Source organism: Ammospiza caudacuta, chromosome 9, assembly GCF_027887145.1.
Source record: "Ammospiza caudacuta isolate bAmmCau1 chromosome 9, bAmmCau1.pri, whole genome shotgun sequence".
Taxonomy (NCBI): domain Eukaryota; kingdom Metazoa; phylum Chordata; class Aves; order Passeriformes; family Passerellidae; genus Ammospiza; species Ammospiza caudacuta.
Window position 1 is genome coordinate 7,025,384 of NC_080601.1, and position 22,952 is coordinate 7,048,335.

Consider the following 22,952-nt stretch of genomic DNA (forward strand, 5'->3'; position numbering starts at 1 on the left):
GCAGAGGGAAGGAAGGAGTGACAAGAGCCAACTGAAGTCACCTCCCCATCCCTCTCACGCTCCTGCAGGCCCAGGGTAACCCTGGGATCAGGGAACTCCACCTAGGATTGAAATGCCACTTTAAAATCTGGCTTGGAAACAGCCAAACAAGCAGAAGAACCCCAGAATCACCTGCTTGACCTGTCCTGAGAGTGGACTTGATGATCTCAAAGGGCCTTTCCAGCCTCAACAATCCTGATTCTATAAGGAAAATGCATCTCCTTGTCAATGTAAAGCTACCTCAGGAAAAGAATTCTCAGGTGTTACTCAGGTCTCATTATGCAGCAGATGCAACATTACCTCATTTACAAGGTGAATTTTTAATTAAGTTCTCTTGGAGATGAAACAGAATCCCAGGATGGTTTGGGTGGGAGGGGACCTCAAAGCTCATCCAGTCCCACGGCAGGGACACTTCCACTGTCCCAGGCTGCTCCAAGGTCCAAAATCCAGCCTGGCCTTGGGCACTGCCAGGGATCCAGGGATCCCTGCTGGATCCAGCTGCTCTGGACACCCTGTGCCAGGGAAGGATTTCTTCCCAGTATCCCTTTGGCAGTGGGAATCCATTCCCCTTTTCCTTGTCATTAGTCCACCTCTCCTGCAGCTTCTCAAGCACGGGGGACAGGCACCACCACACTGCCTGCGTGGTTTGCTGCCCCAGGAGGTGCCCCTGCCCCTCAGCAGGACACCACAGTGAGGGTTTGAGATCCCTGCACACATCTCGAGTTCCACTGCTGCCCTGGTCAAACCTCTGGAACACAGCAGCCTTTGGAGCTGCAGCTCCTTCCAATCCCTGCACAAGGAGCACCCCTAGCTCCAAATTCCACAGCTTTACAACGTCTCAGCTGTTTGCCAAGCTCAGAGCACTGCAATAAAACACCCACACAGTGACAAGAATGAGACTTTAATCAGTTTTAAGTGGAGTTTTAACACTAAGAGATAAAGGGTTGTTAAACACAATAACAAACGGACATCTGATTTGTATGAGGCATTATCCTGTACATGTCATACTTGGTTTTTGTGTATTCTCAGTTACACACAGAGCCACTGTTGCACAGCACAATAGTATTTGAAGAGGCTGAATCAGAGTAAGGCTGCTTAACAGACTGATTTTTTTTTCTTTTAGTATCTATATATATATATGCTATATGAAAACAGACTGGAAAATTTGAAGTGGCAGAGAAAGGCAGCTCTGCCAGAACGCTGCAGTTGGAGCCCCTTTTAGTGCACAGTCCCACCCCATCCATCTGCATGCACGACACTTTCCAACAGTATTGAGAAGGTAAACGAGGCACTTCGTGGCAACCACAGGCATCGTTAACATATTGCACACATTTGCTAGCACTAAACATGGAACTTGCACACCAGCATCCTCTTTTTGGATTATTTCAAGGTGGTTTTTTTTGTTTTGTTTTGAATTTGAAAAGTTAATTTCGATGCTGCATGTAAACTCCACTTCAGTTTACAATGTGTGCCCCGGGGAGGAATCTGGAGGCTGATTTTGCACAGCTGCCCTGGAGGAGCTGTGGCAAAGATTTCCACTGGGGCTGCCCAAGCCCAGGGGATGCTTCAGGGCCTTTACAGTTAAGCTCTTACCAAAGTGATGCCTTCAAGTAGTTTCAGACACGTAAGCTCTTGCACATCCCAACAGGCTGAAGCCTACAGTCTGGAAACTCAAGGAAAGATTACCTACAGAATGCAGCTCAAGCTAATTATGAATACTGTCATAAATAAAGTTTTAGTAAGGACTCAAAAACCTTTCAGTCATAGCAATTCTTGTCAACTTCTATGGGGGTGGTAACTGAAATAAAGTATAGGAGAGTATGTATAATATATATTTATATATATAATATATATATATATAATGCCATTTTTCCATTTCCAATGACTACACCATAAAATGTAAGCAAGGCTTCTCAAAGACGTCGAAACATTAACAAAAAATTAAAAAAAAAAAAAAAAACAAAACCAAAAACCCTCATTCCAACCTTCACATTCCAAAGGAAAAAGAACAGTGCAAAAGCCCATCCTTGCGTCCTGATTCCCGATCCGGCGTCACCGACTGGAGCTGCACCATCCAATCCTGATTATCCAAAGTGGGACACGCAGCACTGCCAAGATCCCAACTCTACCCAAGCAGAGCACTTGGCTTGATTTAAGCACAAGACAACTTTCAACTGTTATAAACCAGACAGGGTGAAAACACGATTGGAAGGGTAAGAGTTAAAATTCCTGTTCCCAAGGGAAAACCACCTCCTGCTCGTCACAATGAGCACTGAGCCTTGATCCATTAAAGTCTAATTAAACCTGTAAGTCAGAACATATTACCAGCTTTGTTACAAGTTAGAATCGTGAATCTGAGGAGCAGAATTGACCAACAGAAACCAGGTAAGAAAAAAAATAATTCTTTAAAAGCCCTTTACACCTTGGTTTACCAATTGTAATTAGTGGAAGCCCTGCCTTGTGTGGTTCAAATTCCAACCATTAATGCTGCTGTGCAGGGCTCTGACAGATCCCATTCACAATTCTGGCTGAGAACACAGCTCACGAACTTCCATGTCAGCACCAAGAAGTTAATTAAGCGAGGGAATGTGTGTAGTACACCCTAAAAAAAGCATCAATTTGGGGTCAGCTGTTCATGGCCCATTCCCATCTGGATGTGCCAGCAGCTGGACTCCTGAGCCACCCAATCATCCACCAGAAGCCAACTTTGAGCCCTACCCTAGGAACAAATAATCCAACACTGCCACTTGGCTTAGAAAAACAAGGTTGGGTGGGTTGAGAGGGGTTGTTTTTGACAGTAATGTATTTGGGACAAGTTCTGCTTTTTAATCTTCATTTACAGCGTTGAGAATTTACTGCAACACTGGTTTCCTGTCTCTGGTGTGTAATGTCCGTTTTTTAAACATTGCAGGTAATGAGTATTCAAGTAAAATTCCCTAACAGTTAATGACTTTTTTTTTTCTCTTAAAAAAAAAAAAAAGTGTGCAAAACTGCAAAACTCATTGTAATAGAATGTGTAAGGTCAAAGGGGTGGAACGGCTGACAGAGGTTTGATTGAATAAATGCATCAGAAATCTTCCAAACAAACACTAACCTGGAGAATCTCCAATGACATTTCCTGTGCACCATTACAAAATCTTTTTATATTCATGAGAGGGAAAAAAAAAAAATAAAGCTTGCAAGGCAGCACATGAAGTATTCACAGCAGGAATATGATTGAAAAACTACTAATATAAATGTAAGATGTTGACTGATGTTTTTGCACTAAGAGCATCTGACTTTTAGCACTGGCCTTGATTACACAGGAGATGGAGCAGCCACTACAATTCAGAAAAAAATCCCAATAAATCATTGTCTAATTTTGTAACCATTTTGTTTCAAGCTCTTACTTTAGTTGATAGCCTCCACATTTGTATGGTTAAGTCATTGTTGCTGTGTTTCCTTTTGCTGTTTTTTTGTTTGTTTTGTTTCTCGTGACCCCAATTCCTTGTCTCCCTTCATAGCGCGGGTCTCGTGGGTGTCGTGAAGGTTCATTCCTGTACCCCTAGACAGAATCACTCTCTCTAGCTGCCTTTTCTAGCACCATTACACTTAAAAAAAATGAAAAATGCACAAACAACAAGCAGTGACAGCGGCGACTCCTCACCCATTGTCCCGGATGAATTAGGGCAGCATGCTGAGGAAAGGTGCATGGAACAGCCGGACACGGTACACAGGCCACGCTCCTTTCCGAGCATCACCTTCCAGCCCCCATCCAAAAAACATGCATTAGAATGTAGGAAAAACCTTCTAGAAACATCTCTTAGCCAACTGCAGACTTTTCTGTTGCCACACAAGTGCAAAAAAAGGGGCAGGATGTGAACCTGTAAATATTTTTTTTTTTTCTTTTCGGTTTTTGAAACTTCGGTTGGTGACAGAACACAAAAGGAAAAATTCCTACGCATACACATTAGGTCTGTCTCCACTTTTATAAAACTGGAATAAAATGGGAAAGTGCCATGTTTATAGTTCCTAATTGAAGTTTTAATGTCCTTTGACACAAAAAGGTATATACATAAGAGCTACGTAACCTTTCTTTAACCCCCCCGACTGGACAAGTGTCAAACCCTGTAGATTTGTAGGGCAAAACAAGATTGGTCAGGAAAGAATTGTTCCTATAACTGGTAATCTGACACTATGTCCTTTTGCCATTTAGAAAGGTCCTCTTTTTTTTTTCAGTTTATTCAAGTTTGTCTGTCTTCATGGTTTTTTGTTTTTGTATGGTTCTTTTTTATCTCTGATAAAAAAAATATTCAGACTTTTGTAATCTGCGTATGCTGATCTTCATCAAAAGGTTCATTCTCTGGATCAGAGTCAGTGGTGTCAGAGTATCTATAATGATCAGGTTCATTGTCACTAACATCTGGTGTTACAGAAGTTGAACTGCTAGCCTCTGGATTTGATGGCTCTTCTACTGTTTTTGTGAAAAATAGCTTCACCTGGGGAAGGAAAAAACAACATTTAAAAAGGGAACCTGGATTTAACTGAGCAATTTTTTAACAGCACAGGTCCTGGCTACCCTGAGTCACACCCCTGCTCCTCTCCCCAGAGAGAGGTTTGCCAGCCTCTCAATTCCACCCTGGCAAAGCAGCAGTGTTTTCCAGCCCAGCTGCAGGAATTGTGTCTGGCTGAGCGCTCAGGTGCTCCTGAGCTGCAGCAGCAGGACAGCCCAGCACACCCTCCTGCCTTCCCCACCTCCCAGAGCACCAGAGATTGCAGCAAGAGAGCACAGCAATGAACAAAACCCTCTCTAATGGGTGATTCCTGTGTGGGAAGTCTGATCCAAGCAATACTCCAAGCAGCTGTGACCATCACCTTCAAGTGAGCTCTGGCTGATCTTTTGTGAGGAAGTCAGAAAATGCTGCAATTCTTACAAATGCCTTTTAATGTTTAAAACACTGCTGGCAATGGCTCATACTCCCCAGAGCTAAAGTGCCAGGGTTAGTAAGGCATTCCCAGAATCCCAGGACAGCTGGGCTTGCAGAGACCTCTGGAGATGATCCAGTCCAAGCCCCTGCCCAGGCACAGGAGCACCTCCAGGTGAGCTTGGGATGAATCCAGAGAGGGAGACTCCACACCCTGCCCAGGCAGCTGCTCCCGGGCTCTGCACACTCATGGGAAGAATTTCTTCCTCGTGTTGAGGTGGAATTTGTGTTTAATTTACGGCCTTTGCTTCTCACCCTGTCACTGGAGCAGTGACAAACAGAGCCTGGCACCCTCTGCCAGCCCCTGGAGATGTCTGTGTGGATTGCTGGGATCACCCTCAGCCTTCCCTGCTCCAGACTGACCAGGCCCAGCTCCTGCAGCCTCTCCTCATCAGAGAGATGCTGCAGAGCCCAAATCATCACTGTGGCCTCTTCTGGACCCTCTCCAGCATCTCCTTGTCCTTCTTGAGCTGCAGAGCCCACAGCTGGACACAGCACTCCAGGTGTGCCTCACTGGGCAGGGCAGAGGGGCTGGATCCCTCCCTGACCTGCTGGCCATGCCCTTCCTGATGTCCCCAGGACCATGGAAGGTTCTTCCTCATGTTGAGGTGGAACTTGTGATGTATGGCCCCTGCTCCTCATCCTGTCACTGGCACCACCTCTGCCAGTCCCTGGAGATGTCTGTGTGGATTGCTGGGATCCCCCCTCAGCCTTCCCTGCTCCAGACTGACCAGGCCCAGCTCCTCTCCTCATCAGAGAGATGCTGCAGCCCCCAGATCATCCTTGTGTCCCCCTGTGCTTCCCATGGAACAGGCACAGCTGCAAACCAGCTCAGGAGCTCAGTGTGCCCAGACCACAGCTCAGGCAGGGAAGATGGCACCTGGTCAGAGCTCTCCCAACCTCTGATGGCTTTGACAAACATGGAACAACCTGAAGACTTCAACCCCAGCCTCTCAACATGCATCAACTCCCCAAAAAGCAGATAAAAGCACAAAGCTCAAAGCTTTGCTAATTGATGGCAATACCAACACATGAACTCAGCTTCTACACAGCAGTTTCACATGGTCCCTCCAAAGGCAAGACAAACAAATCATGCAGCTTTTCAGCTTTGTTCACACATAAAATATACTGACCTTGAAGTTTGGAGAGAAATATCTGTTGGCTTTGTCTTTATTTGCTTTGTCTAGATCGTTTTTTGTTAATGTAAGGATTAAATATTCCTTATCATTATCTGAGCGCTCTGTACTGAAAATACCATCGAGTTCCTGATCTGCAACTAGACTTCCATTTTCTACTTTGTCTGAATTTTCATCCAGTCCTATGAAGAATGTATTTACCCAAAAGTGAAACATTTTGTCCTGGGGGAGGAAGAAGACAGAAAACAAGCTTGTTTTAGTATTCACTAATGGCACGTTAATTAGACTGCTATCAGCATCTGGTCAAAAACAGATTTGGAATATCAGGCAAAACCTGCTTGGACAACAGTATGGCATTTGTTACATTGCATGCAAAGACATTTTCACCACATCTCCTGGACACAACACAAAAATCTGCATTCATCAAGCTCAATTTTTACCAATTAAGCTTTTAGAAGTCACTCAGAGAGCTAAGCTTAAAACTATCATACCTGCAATAAAAGCAGACGGTAATAAATTCAATAAACTTAAACTTAGATTTTTTTTGCTCACAACTTGCCAAGCAATTCCTAAACCCAAGAAATAACCTGTGTGAACCAGCTGAGGTGAGTAATACTGAATCTCCCCTGTAACAGAAAGCTTCTCTTGTTTTTATACAGAAATAGCTACAACTGAGCAAAACCACAAATCAGCCAAGGATTCTTGGGTGCTTTGCTGAGCAGCACTGAGAGCAAGGCAGAGCCAGTGCCTGCTGGCCAGCAGGAAGGTTTTAGGGACAAGCCAAGGCAGCTGAAGGATGTTCAGCCCAAGCAGAAGTTGACAGATGACCTTGAGCAGTTTGAGTCTCCACTCTGCCACAGCCCTGACTGCACCACAGATCCTGAAGATTTCTGCCAGCCCTGAGCTGCTGTTTCCAAGGGCAGCTCTCCCTGGCACACCAAACTCTGACACTGGCACAAGGTCAGCTCTCCTTGCCACACCAAACCTCTCCCTCTGACACTGAGCTACCTCCACTTGCTCTTTACACACAAAATCTTCTCTGTCACTCTGATGTGCCTTTTCAGGCTCAAGATCCAAGGTGTAAATGGTCAATTCTTCCCACAAGGGTCACTATTGCTGCTCAAGCTGCAGGGAAAGGAAGCCACTGCGGAACCTAACATTCCTCGGTATTACACAGAACACAAACTCACTCCTTCTGAGCTAACTCACATATTTTGGTTTACCAAGGAGCTCTAATTCCAGTTTCTTACTGGAAAATTCACATCCTGCCCTATCTTCCCATTCATCTCTGCTGGTAAGGATGCAGGGGGGAAATCAGAGGTGGAACAGAAGTGGTTCCAGTGTGTGTGACACAGGCAGGCCTCCTGCTGAAGGCACTTTGGCACCAGCAAAATACCACAGGATTTTCCTGAGCCAATGAAAGAAAGCAGGGAGGAGCTGGACTACTTAACTCACACTCATCCTCCTCAAAAATTTATTTCAGCAGGATACTGGGAATTCACAAGTGTCCCTCTCTGCCAAAGGTCAGCAGACTCATTTTCAGTATTTTAGGTAAAGCCTACAAACCACTTCCAGCTTGTCTGCATTTTTGTAAGCACCTGAGAGACCCCAGGACAGAAATTAAAAATCCAGCCAGGAACACTTCTGGTAGCTGAGTTCCCCACTTCTCTCCAGCACTTTGGGAATCAAATCTAGCAAATGAGTTGTTTGGGGAGTCTAAGAGATGTTTCCCAGTGCCACTGAGTCCCTCCAAGCCACCCCACTCTGAAGAAGCCTTGCTGGAGCCCTTCCATGGGAGGCAGCAGTTAGCAGGTTCTTGCTTACAAATTTCACACCCTCCTCTTTCCCCAAGAAAAGCCTTAAAAATGCCCTGCCTGGGTCTGGGGTTGAGGATGAATATCCTGGCTTCACTCTGCTGATGTCTCTGTCCCAGAGGAAGAAGCAGCAGACAAAATCTCTGTGAAGACCAGCTCAGGGTACCCCAACCCAGGTTTCTCCTCACCCACACAGTGAGTCCCTCAGAAAGAACTCCAAAGAGGTGAGAGGTTCACTCCTGCCCAGGTCACAGCAGAGACAAGCAGCACTTTGCTGCTGAAACCCCTCTGGTGCCACAGGAGAGGCCCCTGGGTGGGATCAGTGCCAGCAGCAGGCACAGTTCTGTCATGCCTCACCTTCAGCTCCATGAGTGCAGAGCCAGGAGGGATTTACTTGGAACTTTAAGGGCTGGGGGGACTCAAAACCTCTCCCTAGACAGCTTTTAATCTCTGTTCCTTGGGACAAATTTGCAGAGGTCCTCAGGGACTCAAACCAAACACTACAACTCAGCTGAGCTGGTCATTTCTCCTTTTATCTCCCTCCAGCTTTTTAAAACATCAAGTTGTTTTCCTTTCCTTCCCACTGCACAACTTAATTAGCCTAATAAACTGAGTTCATGGGTCTTGGAACATGGCATGGCCACTCAAATTAAGGGAAGTCTTGGTCATGTTTTTTGGAATTAGTTCTTAAGGCTGATAAGTGTGTCACTGTTTTCACTGAAGAGCAAATCCATTATTCAAAGTGAGGATTTAGCTGAAGCATCAGGACCCAAGATATTTCATGAGAGACAAGGAGGAAAGATGATGTAATATGGGCCAAAGATAGGAATTTTAAAAATCAAGGCATGAACTGAACTCAGGCTTTATATAGCAAATCAAAATACCAGACCAAGTGCTCACATAACACAAGTTAATGAATAGACTTCTGAAAAAAAAAAAGTATTAGAGACTGTTTTTCAATGTGTTTTGCTTCACTTCCAGTTACATCACAGACATCTGTCTTAAAAAAAAAATAAACCACAGATGTACTTCTTCCCATAACCAAATCTGTGCCATAAATCTCCAGTGCAGTATCAGCTGAGACAGAGGCTGATTTAATCCCACAATGCTTGTCCCCACCTTGTGCAGTGTCTCAGACTGACAGAAAAACACTCTCCACTCTAGAGCTGCTCTCTGGCTGCAGACTGGGATCCAAATCCAAGATTTAAGCATCAATCAGGAGTTCCCATGTCCTGCTGAGAGTTGAATTTTGCAGAGATCCCCAGGCAGTCCCAGCGACTCTGCAGCACCCGCTGAGGGGCTGGGGATGCTCTCCAAGAATGGGATCTTGGTTCAGCCTGTTCCCCTGATGGAACTTCCTGTACCATTTTGCAGATCAACACTGAGTCCTTCTGACATTTTCAGAGTTCATTCCTCAGCGTTTGCTAAACAGCAACTGCCCAAAGTCTTGCTGAACTCTGCAGCAGAACTTATCTCTAGGCTTGAGAGATGAAATGCAACTGCTCAAACAATGCTGTCAGCCCTCCCACGCTGGAGTCTGGGGATAAAACACCACTGACTCTCACAAATTAAACCCTCATCAACATTTCCCTCTCATTTCTACTGGGAGGACTCCCAAAAAAAGGTCTCCTCCAGCCCCAGGCTCTGGAGGCAGCAAGATGAGGAGATTTCTGTATTATTTTTAAACAGGCTCCCATTGAACCGAGTGATCTAAGGATACTCTGAAATACTTTCAGATTATCATGTCAACATCAATAACTGGAAGAAAAAGGCTTTGCAGGGATCCATGGAAGCAAAACCAGAGGAAAAACTACAAAAAAACCCCAGCAAAACTACAGCAGCAGTCTGAGATGGAAGAACAGTCAAGCTACAAGAAAAAGCGATGTTCAAAAAAGAAAATCTCCCAAATTACAAACTTCTACCCATCAGAAATTCATCCACAGTCACAGCACTTGAGCCCCAAGCCATTTTGTTCTCATGTGGGCATGCATTTCATTCTTGAAAGGAAGTAGCTACAGCTCACTGAAGAAACAGTCTGAGGATAAAGTAAACAACTTGATTAGACAAGAAAAGATCAAGAGCTGGGGACTTCCTAACTGATGCCAGGTGGCAGAAACCATGGAAGGGATGAACTTTTTCAAGGCTGTCAGCCCTGTACCAATGATCCTGTGGCTGAAGTCAGCTCCTAAAAGCCACTGAATTTGCCTAAATTAACTTTTGCCATTAAAAGAAAGAACACGTGGCTGCTTTAAATCTCACTCCGACTCTGCACTGTTAGGTGTTTGCAGTCATTTAGGTTTGGTCTGGTTTATGGACAATGATTTTATCCAAAATTGAGGAGGGCCCTCCTCACAGAGAGCTCTGCAGATAATGCTGTCCTTCAAAGAATTGGGAAATTTGGGAGCAAATACAGGTGAGGGAATCTGGGGCACTTCAGCTGAGGTCAGTGTTATCAAACACCAAACCAGAGCCAGGGCAAAGATTTTCTTCATCTCCAGAGATGGGACACAGCTATTCTCCAGCCTGAGGTTTAGAATGGATCAGGAATTACACTTTTAATTGATATTATTAGGTTTTTTATAATGCTAACGTTAAAATGCAGACTGGTCAATATGTGAGGTCTTTAAGGATTGGTAAATTTGGGAGCAAATACAGGTGATAATTGATATTATTTAATTGATATTATTAGGTTTTTATTATGCTAAAGTTACAATTCAGACTGGTAATATGTGATGTCTTTAAGGACTGGTAAATTTGGGAGTAAATACAGGTCATAATTGATATTATTTAATTGATATTCCTGGGTTTTTATTATGCTAAAGTTACAATTCAGACTGGTCAATATGTGATGTCTTTAAGGATTGGTAAATTTGGGAGCAAATACAGGTGAGGGAATCTGGGGCACTTCAGCTGAGATCAGTATTATCAAACACCAAACCAGAGCCAGGGCAAAAAGTTTTCTTCTTCTCCAGAGGTGAGACACAGCCATTCTCCAGCCTGAGGCTCAGAATGGATCAGGAATTACACTTTAAATTGATATTCCTACGTTTTTATGATGCTAAAGTTACAATGCACACAGGTCAATATGTGATGTTTTTAAGGATTGGGAAATTTGGGAGCAAATACAGGTGAGGGAATCTGGGGCACTTCAGCTGAGGTCAGTGTTATCAAACCAGAGCCACGGCAAAGATTTTCTTCATCTCCAGAGATGGGACACAGCTATTCTCCAGCCTGAGGTTTAGAATGGATCAGGAATTACACTTTTAATTGATATTATCAGGTTTTTTATTATGCTAAAGTTAAAATGCAGACTGGTCAATATGTGAGGTCTTTAAGGATTGGTAAATTTGGGAGCAAATACAGGTGATAATTGATATTATTTAATTGATATTATTAGGTTTTTATTATGCTAAAGTTACAATTCAGACTGGTCAATATGTGATGTCTTTAAGATTTGTTTAGCAACCTGTAATCTGCTAACAGAAAATCTGTGAAGAACAAGAACCAGTGGCAGGAAACAGACTTACAATTTCACTTTTCATAAATCTGGTTAATAAACTAGAATCTCTGAAAGATAAGGTGCTGTTGCTCCTAATTATGGTGCTCCTCATTAATGAGGTGATCACTGCATAAGGGGATCTTTAAAATATCAGTCTCCCCAGTGGAGGGCCTTCATTTTTGGGTAAAGTTGTGCAGATAGTTGATGCAGAAAAGGAAGGACAGGGAAATGTGCTCAGTTTGAGCCAAGGTAGCATCCTCTGGCACCAATGTTCCCCTCTGCCCTGTTCTCACCTCACTCACTTTATGCAAGGACCTTGTGGAAGGATCAGCTCCTGAGCTTGCAGCAGAGCTAAGGGAGGTGATCTTATCACAACTGTGGAACATCTCACACCTATTTTCCTCTGTCCTCCATTCATACTGAAAGCTGAGACAATAAGACACTTGATTCAACAGATATTTTAGAGAGATTATCAAGGTGTTTTTTTTAACTAGGTGATGAAGGAGCAGTTTCCATCTCAGAAAAGTTTGCAGATGTGAAAAGAACCATCTTCATCATTGCTTTGGCTCTACCAGGCCAAAAACACTGAGAAACTGAGCACCTCTGCACTACCTGTAATCCACAGAACCCAAACAGTTTGGGTATTTGATAAGAATAGACAAAAAGGGAAAAAAAAAAAAGACCAAAACCAAAAAAAAAACCAAAAAAACAACCAACCAGCTACTGAGAAATGACAAAGATTCTTCAGAAATGAAACCACAATCTGACTCTGAAATGAAACTCCAGCACAGTAATGCTCCTGCTGTGGTTCTGCACTTCTAGACACTCCTGAGGACCCAGCTCATACTGCAGAAACTGTGGGTGCTCATGAGGGGCTCTCACTGCAGAGTCTCTGCATCTCAGTGCTCTCTCCAGGGGTAAAACAAATTTTAAAACAAATCTCCAGGGGTCAAACAAAACAGCAGCTTGTTCCTGGGGCTGCAAGCCAAGATCCTGAGGTGCACACTGGTAGTGCAGGGATGGGCAGGGCAGCACAGCACTTCCATCAGGTCTGGCTGCACTCCATGTGTTACTGGAGATGGCAAAGGACAACAAACTCACAGCTCAGATAGGAGAGGGGAGATAAATGTCTGAGATGTTGGGGCTTTGCCTCAGCTCCCCACTGCATCCCTCATGTTCAGCCCACAGCACTCATCTGGGTGCTCCTGCAGAAGTCTCTTCTCAGAGCTGCCTGCTTGCATGTCAATAAGCTCAGCTTTGAAACTGAATTTCTACTTTGAAAATGCTTTTACTGCACATAACTGCACTGAGCAACTAAAACATCTCCTCAAACAGGCAGAGAAGGAAAACAGGGCCACCAAGGAACTGTCCAGAAACTTCTGCAGACAGCAGAAGCTGAATTAAACCTGTTCACACAAGCAAGCCCACACAACAGTGTGCATGTTCACTCACACTGGCAGCTACAACCTGTGTGCACAGCTCTGAGTGATGTTACCTCATCACTTCTCTTCTCCTGGTCCACTTGAGCATTTCTTCCTTTTAGGAATTCACTCACTGAATGTTCTGAAGTTTTCTAACCTCCACTCAACAGTGATGAGGAGTTTTAAAGAGCAAATATCAAGGTAGCCTTTAATCAGCACAGTCTCAGTTTTCACTCTGGTAGATCCAAAGTGGCTCCACAAGCACCAGAACTTCAAGAATTCAGCTTTAAGAACTGGCTGACTTTGGTTTCAAAGTAAGTCCTAGGTTAATTTATTTTTTTTTTTCCATAACTGAGACCCTAATAAAACCCTCAGCTCAGAGGGAATTCTCTAAGCCTCTCATGTCAAGGCACTGCAGCTGGGAACAGAGAGGTGGTGAAGAGATTGCAGAGATACTTTTACAAAGTGCGTGGGAACTCAATTATCTCAGAAATTCAGCTAAATTTGACAGATGAGTACAAATCAGCCAAGAGCACAGACAGGATCTTCTGTGCCTGCTCAAACCTCAGGAAAATTCAGTGAAGAAAACAGCTGGAGTTAACTTGCTCAGTATGCAAGTCTATTTTTAGAAGGTGAATGTTTCTTCCTCAATTCGATTACTCACTACTACCCAAAAGACTGCAATACAGACCTCAGGATCATTTTTACCCAACCTTTGTACTTAATCTCACAACTCCAAAAACATCCAACTTTCATTTTGTGGTCCACTGGCTCCTTGGGAAAACCAGACATCAAAGAATTAAATGTCATGATTACATCCCTGAAAAATAACCAACATCCCAACCCTAAAGCATCAGGGGCTGGCTTGACAACATTTTTCAGAAAAAAGCAAAGAAACCAACCTTTTTCAACATCTTGTTCTGTTTGTGGAAAAATTCCACTTTGATATCACCACATACAGGCAGAGGTTGGGGGAATTCAAAGTACATGTACTTGTCTTCACGTCGTGAGGGTCCTGAAGGGGAGGTGAATATCTTTACCTTGAGCTGGTACACCACAAACTGAGGATCTGTGGGACAAAACACAGTGGCACTTGGTGAGAAAAACCTCCAAAGTGGCAAAAAAAAGCACAACATTGGTAGCAGAAATAAAATCGTGAGCTGTGATGTTTTCAAAGTTTGCTAAATTTCTCTTAAGGGTTTGACACCACAGGGGATCAAACTTTGCCAGCTGCTACTGGAAACAGCCTTGAGACTTCTGTCCTTCATGGCAATACTTTCAGGCCACCAGGGAGTTCCTAAAATGTTATTTCTTTTTAATAGAATGATTGTAAAATGTGAATTACTTGACTGTTCCTTGCATTTTCCCCCTCCTCTCTACTGCACAGAATAAAGTGAGAGGTTTTATTCTCTCTCACCTTTTTTTCCAGTTGTTGGCTGGTCATGTCAGCACAAATTGACTCTACTCTTACACAAATAAAGTAAAACAAGGACAAAACTGAACTGAAAACCCATCAGAAGAGCCTAAGCTGGTCCTGTAAATCACCAGCACCAGAGAAGTGCCAGCCATGGCATCACTTCCCCAATTAAATCTGCAGGGGTAACACTGAAATTAAATAAAAGGGGGTTTTGGTCCAGTTTAGGAAGAGGTGCTTTGGAAATGGTCAGGACAGACACAGTCCTGTAGAGCTGCTGAAAGGGCCAGTGATGAAACCATTACTGGCAGGCTCAGAGAATCCCAGGATGGTTTGGGTTGGAAGGGACCTTAAATCCCATCCATTCCCACCTCTGCCATGGGCAGGGACACCTTCCACAGTGCCAGGCTGCTCCAAAGCCCCAAAATCCTGGCCTTGGGCACTGCCAGGGATCCAGGGGCAGCCCCAGCTGCTCTGGGCACCCTCCCAGGGAACAATTCCTTCTAAATTTCCCCTCTGCCAGTGTCAAGCCATTCCCCCCTGTCCTATCACCACAGCTCCTATTACAGGTCCCTCTCCAGCTTCCCTGTAAACCCTTCAGAGCCTGGAAGGTGCTGTGAGGTCTCCACACACCCTTCTCTTCCTGCCCTTATCTCCCTCAAACCCTCAGAGCTGTGAAACTCTGTCAGCCCCTCATTCTGCCCCAGAGGCTGGGCTCTGCCCTGTCTGTGCCTTTAGAGCAGCACAACGACACCAAGGAAGGCAGAGTCAAAGTGACCAGGTTGGTAAAATTACTGCCAACACAGCTAAAGACACAACACCATCAATTTCACATTCTGAAAAATCACTGAGAACTCCACAGAAACTTAAAATATTGCAGCATAAAACTGCTGAGCTTTGCAGTTATTTATCTTCTCAGGTGCTTGGGCAATCTGTTGTCTGTCCCAACATCCTCCCATGGACACACAAGTCAGCACTCACTTGAGCAGTTCAGCCTCAAAAATACAGCCCAGTTCATCCAAAACATGAAATAAGTGGTAACTGCAGAAATCTGTGACCTCCACACGGGGATTTTGGCAGAGGTTCCTCCCTCCCTCCTCCTGTACAGGCTGACAAGCTGCCCCATTGTTTCTTGTGTGTGTTACATGTTCAGGTACTGTCTCACAACAATATTAACAGGGCAATTTTAATCAAAGCCACAGGAGGCACTGGAATTAATTACACATTGCTGTAATCCCCAAAGCAAAACCAGCAGAATTTTTCCACCACCAAAATCCAAGCACGCAACACAAGGCAGTGACTGCCCTGTAACACAGCAGAATTTGTTTTTGCATTTCAAAACTTCCCCAAATCTGTTGTTCCTCACTAACACAGTGTATCAGCAAATGAGATTAATCATTTACAGGTGTATTAATGCTTTAGAAAGCTCCACATAAAGCAAAGTTTATTCCAGAGTTAATTAGGTATTTACCCAGTTGAACTGATTCATTTATTTTTTTTTTTTCTTTTTTGAACATCATGGGAAGAATGATGTTGCTGCATTGGAAGCCAACATGCCATTAGGCAAATGTTTTGCAGCAATTCATGTTTCCCAAGAGCTGCTGTGTTAAAAAAAAAAATAAAAAAGGAGGTTTTTCATAAAAGTGAGGAACAAATACCCAAATATACATAAAATGGTGGAGTGGATGTGGCACTCAGTTGGGTGACAAGGTGAGGACTGGGCACAGACTGGACTCAATCTTGGAGATATTTTCCAGATGGAATCATTTATTTTCAAACTATTAACACACTTGCATGTAGTAAAATAGTCATGAGTGCTTCACAACCTACACCTGGGAGATCCCAGAGCACACAAAACCAGCAGATTTTGGATTGTGAGGTGCTTCCATGTGATTTCCTCCAAGATGTGTAGCTCTGGGTGCCACCACCCCATCCCAAATGCCACCAGGCTCCCTGGCAGAGGTGAAGGGCTGCTGGTACTTACTGCAAGTTCCGCTGCTGAACATGGGAATTGTTTCAAACATCATCTTGTGGAACAGCAGTGCCACTGGTCTGTAATCCAGGTGATTCTTTAACAGGTAGCTATAGTAGTACACGTAGCGTCTCTGACTGGGAATTGTCACTCCCTAAACAGAGGGAAAACAAGGGTTAAAATCTTTGGAGCAGCATCACTCAGGGGTTCCTGCCCATCACCTCCAGCCCAAAGAGCTTTTTTGGGGATGGAGAACAAAAAATGTTTAACAAGAAGTGCCTTGAACATACTCTGAGCAGCACCCAGAGCAGGGCACTGCTCTGCCAGGTACTCAGGGCATGGAGCCACCAGGAAAGGCTGAGGGATTTGGGATCCTTCAGCCCCAAGAGGAGAAGCTTTGGGGTGACCAAATTGTGGCCTTGTAGGACCTGGAGGGGCTGCAGGAAACATGGAAAAGGAACCTGGAGTGACAAGGACAAAGGGGAATGGCTTCCCACTGCCAGAGGAAGCTGGTGAGGCTCTGGCACAGGGTGCCCAGAGAAGCTGTGGCAGCCCCTGGAAGTGTCCAAGGCCACCCTGGGATGTCCCTGACATGGCAGGAGAGCTGGAACAACCCAAACCCTTCTGTGATTCTGTGCTCTCCAAACACCCATGTCCAGCAATGAAGCAAAGAATGCAGATTTTTCTCATTTCTTAAAAACAAACACCACAGACAGCCTGAGGGTCATGTCAAAAATAGGCTCATGCTGCTGCTTTTTTGGGGATGGAGAGCAAAAAATGTTTAACAAGAGGGGCCTTGAACATACTCAAACTTTAAAGCATCACTATATTTAGGAATTCTAAAATCTACCACTACAGGAATTACATTTTGACAGGATTTTAAGTCAAAAGACTAATGTATGCTAATATCACAGTACTCAAGCCTGGTGCTGCCTTCTCTTTACAAAACATCCTGGAATATTTTCCCAAAAATGTGGAAAGTTTCACTAAAACAGGCCCAACAGCCCAAAGTGTTCAAACCCTGAGGTAAACATTTGCCTTGACAGCATAAAACCTAAGAATGTTTTTATTACTGATTTTAAATCAGCTCAAAGCTTCAAATAAGGGAAAATTTTCAAAGCTTTTAGAGCCAATACTTTCAACTAAAATTAATAGAGATGAAAAATTGTTTCATTTCCCAGAAAATGCATTACATGGTCTAGAACAACCTGTAACTGCAGACTTGCAACAGCATCAGTAAGGAATCTTTCTGATTAAAGCTGAAGGTGGAATTGGAATAAACTGGAGATAAAGATTTTTCATACACAAATCTGGCAGCATTTGGTGACACAACCTAGACCTCATATTCCTATAAACTTTTAGTTTCGCCTCACAACAGCCAGCAGCTAAGAGTGCTTTTAATTTAGTAAATCTCTATTATGCACACATGAAAATAGCCACTTCCTGCCATTTGTTTTTAAATGTTGATTATTATGTCTCCTTATCACTTGAGCTGCTTCTAAACTACACAAAAGCCCTTTCCCTGCAGCACTTGCACAATGACCTTCCCAAGCAGCCTTGTACACTGGCTGCTTTTGGCTCACATGTCCCCAGTGCTTATCACACCCACTCCTTAAGGGAGCTCTAAAGTTCTCCTTCCTGGGATCTGAGCAAATCCCAGCCCCAGCAGAGCTGGCCAGGCTGCCAGGAAAGCACAGAGGTGAGGAGAACACATTCCTGCCTGCCCAGAGCTTCCTCAGGCCATAATGGATGTGTCCTAAGGAAAAACCCAGCACAAGCAAGGCTGGGACCAGAACAACTTTCACACTGAGAGTCCAAACCACAGCAAAGCCAGATCTTGTCCAACAGGGCAGTTTTAGCCCTCCAGCCACAGTTTGACTCCCTGGAGACACAGCTTTAGATCCTGAGACCCTAAAACCCTAAAAGCAGTCCCACTGAGGCAGAACTCTGAGTTCTCCATTTCCAGAGGTCTGAATTCCAAGCAGAACACTTTCCTAACAAGCTAACAATATTCCATGGGGTGCAATCAAGCAGCACTCACTTTTACTCCAGAAAATTAAGGACAGGGAAGTAGTTCAAGCTTGTATTTCCCATCTATCACCACAATTTTTAAGTGGAAGTGAGATAAACTCCTCTGGTCCCTATGCAAGAGCTTCCCAAACATTGTCAGGTTCTCCTCTCAGTGTAGCACAGGCAGGACCATGAAGAACAAATATTTTGGAAACAATATTCCCTTTAGGATACAGCCTGCTGTGAGGGTGAAGCTGCAGCCTCAGAGCAGCAGGTTTGGCACCTGAGCATGGCCCCAAACAGACACCACAAGTGATGAGCCCTGACACCAGACATGGGAACTCTGCCCTGCTCACAGGGTCATTCTGAGGCTTCCTCACACAAACTAATTGGGTTTCACTTCCTCTTCTCTTACAGCAACACCACAGAAACACAGCATGCTCTGGGCTGGAAGGGATTTAAAGCCCATCCAGTGTCACACCATGGGCAGGGACATCTTTCACCGTGCCAGGTGGCTCCAAACCCCAATGTCCAACCTGGCCGTGAACACTTGCAGAGCTCGAGGGGCAGCCACAGCTGCTCTGGGCACTCCCAACCCTCTCAGGGCAGAATTCCTTCCCAATATCCCATCTGAATATCCCAGCGTGCAGCCATTCCCCTTGTCCTGTTTTCCAGGCCCTTGTACAGAGTCTCTCTCCATCTTTCTTATCAGCTCCTTCAGGTACTGAAAGGCCACAATTAGGTCAACCCAAGGCTTCTCCAGGCTGAAGAACTCCAATTCTCTCAGCCTTTCCCCATATGAGAACTCTTAGGAGCCACCCTTGAAAATAAAACTCCATGGTGCTCAAAGAATGCTCCTGAGTGGATCATCTCTGATCCCTCTCCACAGAGCTGCTTTCCAAGCCTAATCCTCACCACAAAACCCTCCAAGGCACAGGCAGGAATGAATAAAGACCTTTTCCAGCTGTGGGAAGGTAAGCTGCCAGCCTTTGTCACCACAGTAGTGTCATATCTACCATATGAAAAAAGTGGGATAAACTAAGCACTTCAAACAGCAGCAGCTCCTTTAGAAGACTTTTTGGGGGTTTACTTCTTCCAAATATTGGTCTTTATCCCATTTCAGCAAAGCCTTTGTCTCCTTTGGGTCACAAGGAAAAGTCACTCATGTTCTGCAGCAGTGGAGCCAGACAGACACAACCATGCAGCTCACACTTCCTAATCTTCACCACTCCCTTCTTCTGACTAAGCTCCCCCCACTACGAAGAATTTCAGAAGCCAACAGAGGCAGCTTGTGGAGGAAATAAAACACCCCAGGAGAGGGTTTGCTCAGAGACAGCCTGGCCTCTGCCATGTCTTGTTGCTCAGCACAAAACCAGCAACTCTGAGCCTCACTCCACCAACTCTCACTTGATGGTGCAAAGGCCTCCCTGGAGCTGCTTTTCCCAGCAGGCACTTGGGAAAATCTGGCTCCAGAAGTACTCAGGGCTGTGCTCTTGGCCAATTAGTCACACTTCCTCTTGCAATTACACTCACACTTCCTGCCAGCACAGCAGCACTCTGCTCTGAGCTTCAATGGCAGCAGGGATTGGAGCTGAGCTGCTCTCAGCAGCTACAGGTGCAAAGTTGTCCTTGCTTTAAACCAAGAAAATCTGTCCTTATTAAAGCCAGCTTTCCTTTATCATAGCTATGTTGGCCCAAAAAGAAAGAAAAAAGGCATTTTTTTGCTCCTTTGTGCAAACAGCTCTTTTGATGCCTCATTGACTTTGAATTGAGGAAGTCAGTTCTACAAAGGTGTGGTGAAATATCAAATCAGAGAGCAGCACTTGACATATAACACTGAAATATGGGCCACAAGGGAAGGAAAGGCTCCAGAAACCTGCCCTGCAATACCTGTTTATAAACACTACTGAAGGATTATGTGAATCACATGCTGCCCACTGGCCACAGCAAGATAACCAAGCTCAAGTAGAGCTGGGAAGGGAAAAAAAATCAACTCTTGCAGTAGAGACACTGAAACCAAAACAAGTTGCTGGTTACAGACAGTATTTACAGTCAGGTAAACAAGGCTCTCCCTGCTCCTGTTTACTGAGCTCTCCCTCCCCTCCAAGATGCCCAAGGGCACTGACAAACACCCAACTTGCAGTAATACAACCTTCTTTTCATGAAGGGAAACTGAGGCACAGCATTTCACTGTACAGTTTTCATGCTGCTTTATCCAGCTCTGGAGATAACCCTTATCAGCAGGAGTAATCTACTCTGTTTATTCAGCACACTGCTCATTCCTAGCCACTCTCATGCACTTTTACCAAAAGCCATAAAGTTTTGATGGGAAATCTTGATCTTGACACCACAACCAGCTCAGCACATGGAATAACATCTCCACCTTGTCAGCAGAGCAGACTGAGGAGTTTTACTCCTTCCAATGAATTAACAGCCATATTCTAAAATTCTTAATGTGACATTTATGCTCTCAAGAGCCTTCAGACACGAAGCTCTTCTTATTGGAGACCAACACACTGAAATTAATACTTTGTGTAAATTCTGCAGGAGCAGGGAGAGCTCTGTGCTTGAGGAGGTTGGAACTGGCCTGCAGGGATGAACCCCCTGGGATGCTCAACATAATCAGGGAAATAATGGAAGATGAGGAAGGAAACTTGCTAAAATCACCTTAGAAGTCACATCTTATCATCTTAGGAGAAGATTTCAAATAAGGAGGTTAAATTCTCAATAATGAGGCCAGAAAGGTCCTTAACTACCCTTTACAGACAAGGGGCATCCAACAGTAATGGGATATTCCCCTATGCACCTCCAAACCCCACCACAGCAGTAAAGGGAACCTGAGGAGATAAACAACTCATCCATTCAGGCAAAAATCAGCTGGAACAATCCTCTCATTTGGGCTGAAAATGCTGAATGAGAAAGTTCACTGCCCCTCTGTTTTTCAGCATAACAATGCTGAAAAAGCCATTTAAAATCAACTGTCCAGGTCTTCTTGGACAGAACATGTTAAAATCAGATTTAATGTTGTGACTAAAGCTTTTCCACTTCCAACTGCACTGATCCAATCCTACTGGAGCTAAATCAGACAACACAACCTAAAGGGTTTGAACATCAAACAGATCTCAAGGAGGAAAAGCAGCAAGTTTTAGGTAGAGGGACAGAAGAACAGCAACAACTCACCTTCTTGTCTCTGGTCCTTACTTCCCCATAGAAATCTAGGGCTTCTTGGGCCCTTAAAAACTTGCCTCGATGCAACAAATAAGCACAAATCATGACACCAGTTCGTCCCTTTCCAGCTTTACAGTGGATTGCTGCCACATGATTGTCATCTTCACTTAGCCACTGGTCAAGATCTTCACAAAAAGGTTTGATGAGCTCCAGCTGTGGTGGGTTATGGTCTTCAAAAGGGTACTGTGCAACTGCAGGGAGAAGGAGGAGTTCATCAGAACCTCAAAAGGCAAAGCAAGCTCAGGTCACCTTTGAATAACTTAATTTTTACATGCTTGTCACAATCACCCCTCCCCTCATCTCACATACTGATATTTATTTTTAATTCCAGGATTATTCAGTGTATCCCAAGCAGACATTTCTCCATTCATCCTGCTCCATGGAGCAACTGTTTCACACCTCTATAAAGTTGAGCTGCACAGGCTCTGGAACATGAATTTTCCAGAATTTAAGAGTGTGCTGGCACACAGAATAACCTTGTGAAAAGCCATTACTCCAGCAATAATTAAACTACCTGCTAAGAGAGAACAAGGCCAGGCCTCAGTCACTGAGGAGACAACAGGAACTTTGCTGAAAAGTTATTGAACATGGCTGGGTCTACATTGGGGACAAAGTCTCAGAATCTGCTCAAAGGCTTTGTGAAACAAAAACCTGCCATTTCCATACATCAAAAATGGTAACTGGGAGAGAAATCTCAGGTAAGGCACTGGCAATGCTTATGGGTTTAGAGTCAAAGCACTGAACAATGCTGTCCTTTCTGATATGGGTGTACTCACACACACTCTTCCATCTAGGGATGAAAAGAATTTCCAGTGATGCAGGAAATGTAAGAAAACTCAAGAGAACTAAAAATAAGCACTAAAAGCAGAGAGAAGCACCCAAACTTCTCCCACCTCAGATCACATGAAGGACAACATCACCCTGACCACCAGAACTACACACAGTGTTCTGGTTTCAGCACAACAGCACTTGGTGAAGTGCACCCCAATTCTCCACCTCCAGCCTTGGGATCTTACAAACACAACTCTGCTACACTTCAAAATTCTCAGCTAGAAACACCATTTCCTTTTCTGGGCTAAAAATGAATGCATTTCATTTTTCTGGCAAGTGTTTGTAGTGGTTTCGTAAGCAGCACTCCGTAGTCACACATGCAAGGCTCCTTTTGATGAATCCCCAAGGACTCCAAGAGCACAAGTGAGGGATGAAGTTATGGAACTGCTGAAGGACTGCAGGACAAGCCCACAGCCTTCTGGTTTCCAGACTGCCCCCTTCATCTCCCAGAACAAATGGGGAAGCTGAGAAATAATCTTTGCTTAAAGAGGCAACACAAGTTCACAAACATGAACACACAAACTCTTCCACATGGAAGATCCAAAGGCTCCCCAAGTGATCCCCAAAGTTTTATGTGAAATTAAAGATGGAATTTATTTAGAAATCTCTAAGAAAAGAAGCTGC

At 44.4% G+C, this 22,952-nt stretch overlaps 1 protein-coding gene across 1 annotated transcript in view; it reads right to left on the reverse strand.

Moving 5' to 3' along the window:
* Nucleotides 1-3,839: 3,839 nt before the first annotated feature.
* Nucleotides 3,840-22,952, reverse strand: part of PTEN (phosphatase and tensin homolog) — a 49,805-nt gene continuing 30,692 nt past the window's right edge. Inside the window, exons 5-9 of the mRNA XM_058810156.1 lie at nt 21,450-21,688; nt 16,272-16,413; nt 13,776-13,942; nt 6,137-6,361; nt 3,840-4,517 (exon numbers count right to left, since the gene is read on the reverse strand). Of these exons, the coding sequence (XP_058666139.1) occupies nt 4,332-4,517; nt 6,137-6,361; nt 13,776-13,942; nt 16,272-16,413; nt 21,450-21,688 (959 nt within the window). The 3' untranslated portion in view covers nt 3,840-4,331. The remainder of the gene's footprint in view (nt 4,518-6,136; nt 6,362-13,775; nt 13,943-16,271; nt 16,414-21,449; nt 21,689-22,952) is intronic.